Here is an 8,212-nt window from a genome sequence, read left to right as displayed (position 1 = left end):
GGGAGGCGCTTCGCCGCGGCGGCCGCGCTTACGCTCGGTGCCAGGAGGGGCCCCAGGCTCTCGCACTCGCTGCGGAGGCGGGCGGCGAAGGTCTGGACGCCGAAGGCGCTGGTGTCCATCTGGCCCTGCACGGCCGCCACCAGCCGGGCGCAGTCCCCGCACAGATCCCCCCGCTCCCGCGGGTCCTGGGGCTGCAGCAGCGGCGGCGGCAGCATGTTGGCCGCGAAGGGGGCGGCCGGCTGGGCAAAGTCGTCCCCGGGCGACGCCGGCGGCTTCCGAAACTCGAGGGCGCCGGCGGGGCGCTGCCGGGGCTGGCACAGCTTGATGGTCCCGCACACCACCTTGGGGTCCGACTGCGGGGCGAGCGGGGCCGTCAGGGCGCAGGCGTCCCACGCGGCACCCGCCCCGCCGAGGCCCCCGCCGCTCACCAGCACTTGCTTGCCCAGCTGGGTGAGCACCAGGATGCCCGTGTCCACCATCTTCTTGCACTTGACCGACCAGTCCTGGAAGGGCAGGTACTGGCACTTCTTCTCCAGAAAGCCCCGGAGCTTGTCCTAGGAGGGAAGGCGAGGGGGAGGGGGGAGGCTCAGGGCTGGGCACCCCCCACGGCCGGAGCCGTGGGGCGGAGGGGCCGGCACCCACCTCAGTGCAGTTGTCCTGCAGGATCTTCCCCACCACGGAGACCACCACCTGGCACAGGTGGCACGGGATGCCCTTCTGCGGAGAGAGAAGGCGCACGTCGGCGACACCCCTGGCCCCAAAAAAGCCCCGGCTGCCTCCTCCCACCCGCCCAGGGCTTTTGGGGGACAGGCAACGACGTGGTGCCCGCCGTGGGCCCGGGTTGCCGCTGGTGGACGTTGCTCCGCTGCCAAAGAGGGTGGCCCCACAACCATCCGCGCCGCGGGAATGCCCTCGGGTGTCCCTTTCGTTCTGCGCTCGCTCCTGGCAACAGCGACCGCCACAGTAACGCGCCTTTTTGGCAGGGACTCGGGTTGCCTGTTGCTGCTGTGACCATCAGGCGTCCCTTAGCTTGGGGACTTTGGATGAGGACGAGCCACAGGCACAGCGAAACCGTGTAGCACTTGCCGAGAGGGCTTTTTTTTAAAATATAATATTTATTTTCTTGCAAAGTGCCCTGTGGCTCCAAAACCATTCCTGAAGCACGGTTTGGCTCCAAGGAGCTCCCAAAAATGGTTGGGGGGGGGGAAGCTTTTAGAAGGATGGCACTGAAATGTTTGGACATTTCATAAGTGGAAAGGCGTTGGGCTGAAGAACCAGAAGAACGTTTTTGTTGGCATTTGAGCAAAACTGAACAGCATGGTTAGGCCTTGGACAAAAATTGTGGGTTTTTTTTTTGCTTTTAGGAGCCCCCAGCTGCCCCCCCACCCCGGGCCGAGCCGCCCGCCCGCCCGCCGCCCCGCGGCCGCCCCGCCGTTTACCCCCAGCGGCAGGTCCCCGGCGGCGAGGCGGCAGTGCTCCAGCGCCCCGCACCGCGCCGCCGTCCGCGCGTCCCGGCACCAGTCCTGGGGCCGCTCGCCGCACGCGGGCTTCCCGCCGAGGGGGCTGGCTCCGGCTGCGGGCAGAGCACACTGGCGTCAGCCACGGCCCCCCCCACCACGGCCCCCGCGCGCCCCGGCCCCGCCGGCTGCTCGTCTTCCGGGCAACTTTTATCAGTGGAGGGATAACTTAAAAAAAAAAGCACCCCCCCCCCCAACCTCCCCGGCTGCTTTGGGCGTTTGCACTGGGGCAATTTGGGCTCCCCGGCCGAGGGAAAGCAGCAGCCACGCGGCTCCGCTCCTGCAGCACCCCGGCCTCCCCACGGCCTTCGGGTTGGTCCCGGATCCGTCGGCGCCGGAGCCCTGCCCGGCAGGCTGCCTGCCACCCCTCCCGCTGTGAGTCACGCTCCGGTTTTGCAATAGGGTGGCTGTTGTTTTGGTTAATTTTTTTTTTTTTAATTCCAGCGAAGGCCTGGTTTGCTGCCCCGGGAGCTGGTGCTGACTTGCAAAGCCTGGAGGAAGCCCCATCCTGAGCCCCTTCCCTCCCCGACCCCCCTCGTGCCCAGCAAATCAAAGCAGACCGCCAGCTACCACGTTCCTAAGGGAATCCCCTGAGGGGGGGGGGGGGGGATTGCTCTCTCCCCAAACCCCCGCTTGCAGCGGTTGCTGTTAACGCTGCTGAAGCCCAGCGCACACGTGCAACAGCGACTCCTTCTCCACGCTAACCACATGCATGTGGGGGCATCGCCCGGGGCTTCACAGCGCCCTCCGGCCACGAGGGTGGCAGCCCTGGGGAGCTGCCTGCTTACGGGAAAAAAAACCCTAAATAAACAGCGCGCTGCTCTTGCGACACGCGCGCGGGCTGCGGGTGCAAAGGCTCGGCCCCGCGCGCCAGCCCTGGTAGTCGCTCGGCGGCTCCCGGCCGGTCGGGCTTGAGCAGCGCCGCTTCCCGCGCCGCGCAGACGGCGTGTTCTCCCTGCGCGCTGGGCGGCCGGACCCGAGCGTGTTAGCGATCGCAGCCCAGCGGCTGCAAACCCCAGCCGGGACGGTGGCACTGGGGGGGCAATTAGCAACTCGGGTCGGTGGCTTGACTTATAAACCACCCCGGGCAGCCGCAGCTCGGAGCGAAGCCGCATTTCCAGGGAATAGGGTTCCCGGGCGACCCAAACGGCCCCCGCCCRCTACCAAAAGTGCTGGCCCAGCACCTCACCCTCTGGTGCGTTTTAACCCGAATTACACCATCGCTCTTGCTGCAGCACCGGGGCAGGCGCAGCGCCCCCGGGGCAGAGTGACTCACGCCGGTTTCCCATGGAAAAGCGTCCCACACACCTATCCATCAGCGAGATTCCTGACTCTCCTCATCAGCTGATAGGTGTTTTTTCTGCTTTTTTTTTTTTTTTGGCCGTGGCACCAACATCAGGACAAACAGGACCGGCAAGGCAGCCGAAGAGGCGAGGGGCAGCATCCAGGGAGGGAAAAAACCGGAGGAAGGGAAGGGCGTTTCGCGGGGCTCCCGGCCGCGGCGCCGGCTCCCGCGGGACCTCGCACCGGCGAGGTGGGCGCAACCCCGCGCGGGTCGCCGGGGCAGAGGCTCCGTTTTCCCACGCTCCTGCGGTCAAATTAGTTCCCGCAGCAGTGATCGGCTTGTTGTCAGGGCAGGTGGAGGGGAATCCCTGCCCGGATGAGGAGCCGGGATAAAAACAGCACCTGGTGTCGCAACCCGAAGCTGTCCTGGGGGGGGACCGTCCCAGCCCGGCCAGCACCGCTGCCCTCGTTTCAGGGTTGCGGAGGTGCGGGCTGGAGAGCGGTGCCAGACCTGTCAAGCCTGGTTAACGTTTAAGCCAGTCCAAAACAGGGAAATCTCTTTTGTGACATGGGGCCTGTTTCCAAGTTCCCATTTGCCAGGGTTTGCAACTCTTTCTCGCGGGATGGCTTTCATTTAGGAAAACCGGGTGGCACAGAAAAATACRCAATTTTTAGTGTTTTAATGAAAATACTTTTTTATGARCYCYCCCCCYGAAAGYGGCATYTAGGATAGAAAAAAAAATCATAAAAGTGTTCGATAAGCAGCATGTAAGAGCACCAGACAGACATGCCGTGGGCCACAGCCGGCACCAAGCCTGCCTGGGCTGGTGGGGCACAGCAAACCGAGACCCCGAACTGCGCCGGGCACCCTGCGGAGCCCGGCTACCGTGGAGGATCCGGGCTCTTCCCAAGCTTCAAGGAAGTTAAAAGAATAGGAAAACTCCCACCGCCTGGGGGCTGATGCCAAACTGGAGCCGGAAGGAAGCAGGAGGCCCTGCAGAAATTCCCGTCCCCGGTTCAAAGGCGCCRTGTGACCCTCCCGCTACCCGGGCACGCCGGACTCCCGCGCCGGCACCACCTTCCCTCTCCCGCCCTTCTCCCGCCCGCCCGTCCGTCGAGGCCCAGGTGTCCGCTGCGCGGACGTGGGGCGCAGCGGGGGAGTTTGCAGGAGAAGCCTCCCGCCGCGGCGCAGGAGGAAAGCCAGCAGCCCGCACCCCGGTTGGGAAACGCCTCGGATCAGCCCCTCGCATCGTCACCGGTAATTACAGCAGCCTCGGCAGGAGCGGCCCGGCTCCGGCGAGTGGCATGCGGGCTCGGCGCTTCCCAAGCGGCCAAGCGCGCCCTTGGCTCAACCCGTGACTTTATTCCCACCTCCCTGCGACAAAAACCGTGGTGTCCTCTGAGATAYGATCAGTGCTTGAAAGCATCGCCACTTTAATTTGGATTAGGCCACCGCTTTATCCTTCGAGATAGCGGTTAACGAGCAAAGGGGTTACAAACAGCGTGCTGCGATTGCAGGTGCCTTCTCCCGGCGTAATTCCTCGCCTTCCTTTATGAGGAAGAGCTGGGAAGTGCAAAGCCCTTCGGCACGCGTGCAACTGCGCGCAACCACGCGTGTCGCCCCAGCCCCGCGTGCTGCCCGACCCAAAGGCACGCACGAGGAGGGCTCCTCTGCAGCACCGCTGCGGCAGAGACCAAGCGCACGGCGCCGGCTGGGGAGTCCCCGGCCGCGAGACGCGGAAACGGCCCTCGCAGAGCGCTGAAGAGGGAGGAAGTTATGAAATCCAGGTCAGGAGACGCCTATCAATCAGAACAGCTGTGAGACTAAAGGCCGCGCTTAGCGAGCGCTGTCAAGGACAAGGAAGAGGTGCCACCAGCAATGCCGCGGGGAGAGCATTTGAAGAAGAGTTTCACATGGTCTGAATTCCCACCAAAGCCCTTGGCCTGCACATTTCTGGCTCTGGGCGACTCCCTGCTCGGCTTCTGCTCCAGCCCCGCGTCCAGCTCTGCGCCCAGTTTGCTGCRAAAGCAGCACCGGGGCTTAAGCTGAAACTTTGGCAACACGTGCAAAGGGCTGCATCCAGGCAGAGTCCTGAGCCAAAGCGACTCGGCTCTGCTCAGAGCAGGGCGAACTTGCCACAGGTGGAAACCGTCGCCACAGGGCAGGCAACCGGAGCAACCAGCGCACCGCGAAGTCTCACTTAAAAGCAAAACCTGATGCAGCCCGCGCGGACGAACGCTGGGGGATCCAAGAGGAAGCACTAACGCAGGAAGGTGGAAGAACCGCGGCTGTTTTCCTCCAGCCCCTAGGACAGAGCGTGAGTGCTTCGGGCTGCAGCCAGCCCCTGGGAGGACCCGGGAGCAGCCAGCTAGGCAGGGATGCTCAGGCGCTGCCCCACGCCGCCGCTGCCTTGAGCAAGCCCGCGTTGCCCCATCCCCTGAGTTACGAGGACGCTGGAGGAGCTTTGCTCCGGGAGTTGGGCGCTGAGCTGCTTTTGATCTCGTGCGGCTGCAACAGYGCCTGACTGATTTATACAAAGTCGCCGGGCGAGAAGGAGAGGGCCCGCGTCGGCCCAGCCTGCAAAGCCTGGCAAACAGGTTATGAYGTAAGGCTCCGGGGGTGGCGGCGTGGGCCCGGCCGCTCCGGTTCCCGGCTAATCAGCGCACGCCCTCGGCCTGGCTGCGGGAAAGCTTGCTCTCGGCGACCCACCTTCCCCAAGCCGTGCAAGGAAGCGATGCACAAAACACTGCTTTTCCCTTAAACAGTACGGATGCATGCCCCGCGGGGAGGGCGGCAGCGCAGGGAGGAGTCGGAGGCTCCACTATCTGCCGAGAAAAGCTCTAGCAAGTAAAAAATAATAATTTAGCTAGTATCACAAATGGATAGAAGGCCCTGCTGTCATATGAGGGATTTGTGCTGGGATCCCAAAAAACCTCTAAGGGCAAATCAACGTTTCCTGCGGGCTTCAGCTCTCTTCTAGGCATCTCTATCACTAACTGCTTGGTTGCTCCCCCTTCAGTCCAAGCTTTGCTCTTCACTGGGTTGATAGGTTGTACATCTGAAGTACAACACCTATTCTCTCTTTACCAACACTTTCTTATTCCATGAAGTATTTTTGCAGTGCATTTTAAGAGAATTAGGATTCAGCTAAAACTGGATGTGCAGAAACGCATGCAGCGTAATATCACAAAAGCCAGAGCAGGATCTTGGTGCTACTGCCTGAACCTGAAACCATGAAAGCATTTCTCAGTGACAAAACCATCTTTGCTCGTAACCAGCCCACCAGTTCCACAGCCAGAACACCAGTTTCCTGCATGGAGACGTTACGCAAGTTGCCAAACTGCGCTCCACAGCAGAGCCGTGGAAATAAGAACAGCCATGAGCTGCAGGGGCAGGTTTGCCTAGAGGACTGACATGCCAAGTGCTGGTGACCTTTCCTGATCTTCCTGCTGCTGGCTTGAGCGCTTCTGCCTTCTTCCCCCTCATCAGGGAACGTGCTCTCGGTCACGACTCTTCCACCACAAACCCAGCATTTTGGTGGTTCACGTCCAAGGCGTCTGACAGGCAGGGCCGGGGTAATCGGAATGCAAAAGGCATTCTTCCCTTTAAAAGGTGGGTTTGGTTTTTTGGGGGGAGGGGGGGATGCCTACAACAAGGGGGCTACATAGATTCCCCCCAAGGGAATTTGCTAGAGAATCACCAATTTATTTCCCTGGAGCAAGGACCACGGGTCAGAAATAGGCTCCTCCCAAGCTGTTTCCTATGGAGTGGAAGAGGATGAACCAGGTTTTAGCTTTGTTATGCTTATCGGAAGAGATATCTGGGGGATGGCGAGGCATAAGCAGTCTGCAGGCAGGGTTTGCTCATAAATACCCAAAGCCCCAGCGATGAGAGTTCTCCGCAGGCACTTGGGTACGTGGCACTAATCAGATAATCCTAACAAGAGCTCAGACACAAATRCTACGGAGTGCAAAGAGCCTGAACCGCAGAGGAAGCTTCCTGCCTCCTCTCCCTACACTCCTGCACTCGCAGGAGGAGCAGACRGGCAGCTTTAGCCAGCATTTTGTTTCCTCCGTTGTGGAAGGAGTACAATAAAGTGATTTCTCCCAGATCCTCKGTATGCAGCCAGGTCCCTACGCAGAGGGCAGCAGACAAGTCAGCCCTCTTCTCCCGCCACTACTGCGATGCCCCATAAACTTGTCTTCCTTCCTCCCCCTTCCTAAACACCCCTCCCATCCCCTACAGAAAGCTGGCTGGTCCAAGTCCTCACTGTCCAGAGACAGAAGGAAGCAAAACATTATYTACCCTTAAGATTACCTTTAAGGGCAAAAACTGCAATACTCACTTCCAGGTGGACAAGAGTTGAAGCACAAGGTGTATCCTAGCTTTCCTCTGGCATAATTTGCAAAATCATGGAGGAATAAGAAGGTATGCTACTCAGTTTAAGCATTTCTGACCTTTTAAGAGGCAACAGATACATCCAAGAAGAATTTGTAATAGCTTTGGGGGTTTGAAGGGTTTTTTTGAGCTCTCCTCTGAGGAAAGAGTCCTACCCCCAAGCCTGACCTTACCTTGATAGGACCCCAAGCAAACAGAAAGGATCAACACCCAGCCACTCCATTTGTTCTCCATGCTGTTCCTAAGATAGTCCTCAGTGGCTGGTTACGCTCCCGTGCTTCTCCCAGACTGAGGAATCCTGGAACTGTCAGGTGAAGTAGTGAGACCTGACACCTACACACAGCAATTACCACACCCCTCTCCTTATGCCTTGATTTTAAGTCATCACTAGTAAGTGGAGGGAGGGACCAGACCTGAGCAAGTATTCCCAGCAGGTCAAAAACAGCCAGACTTTGCTGCACAGTGCTTCAGCCCTGTACCTGCTGCTCAAAGCAGGTACACCTTTCCTTGCAGTTAGGAGGGGGCAAAGCTGGGGAACCCCYGGGCAAAGCCTAAATCCAAGCTCCTTCATGCACACTGAACAGATCCCACAGCAGGTATCATCCCCTTAAGAGTTTTAGGTGCACAGATGTTACAAACCAGGTAGATTTAGAGCACACGCTCTAATGTTTTATTCAGAGGCAGCCAGGTCCTTTGCTTAAAAGCATTTGAAAGCGTATCCCAGAGCAAATCAAAAGGACAGAAGACAAGGGAAAGCTATGTGAAAATGCAAGTCAGCACTGAGGCCTGATATCAAACAGCTCCASCAAGAACTCCCTCCAACCAGTGCAGAGAAGTTACAACACCTTGATGTTGCATCACAGGCATTGCGTTCATCCAGCAAAGAGACTGATGGTAGCAGTCCTTGGCAAGCCTTCAACTTGCAGCAGTGCTCTGCTCTAAGAGGCTTGATGGGACAGGCATGATGCAATGCAATAGCAGCTAAATAGGAACCTGAACCCTGCCCTTCAAC

General features: G+C 59.5%; 1 protein-coding gene across 1 annotated transcript in view; it reads right to left on the bottom strand.

Moving 5' to 3' along the window:
* Positions 1 to 7,434, bottom strand: part of LOC112968610 (prosaposin-like) — a 10,584-nt gene extending 3,150 nt beyond the window's left edge. Inside the window, exons 1-5 of the mRNA XM_026071033.1 lie at positions 7,374 to 7,434; positions 1,440 to 1,573; positions 643 to 717; positions 429 to 554; positions 33 to 353 (exon numbers count right to left, since the gene is read on the bottom strand). Of these exons, the coding sequence (XP_025926818.1) occupies positions 33 to 353; positions 429 to 554; positions 643 to 717; positions 1,440 to 1,573; positions 7,374 to 7,434 (717 nt within the window). The remainder of the gene's footprint in view (positions 1 to 32; positions 354 to 428; positions 555 to 642; positions 718 to 1,439; positions 1,574 to 7,373) is intronic.
* Between the last annotated feature and the right edge of the window lie 778 nt (positions 7,435 to 8,212).

Source organism: Apteryx rowi, unplaced genomic scaffold (genome assembly GCF_003343035.1).
Source record: "Apteryx rowi isolate R43461 unplaced genomic scaffold, aptRow1 scaffold_320, whole genome shotgun sequence".
Classification (NCBI taxonomy): Eukaryota; Metazoa; Chordata; class Aves; order Apterygiformes; family Apterygidae; genus Apteryx; species Apteryx rowi.
This window is presented reverse-complemented; position numbering and strand designations above follow the sequence as displayed.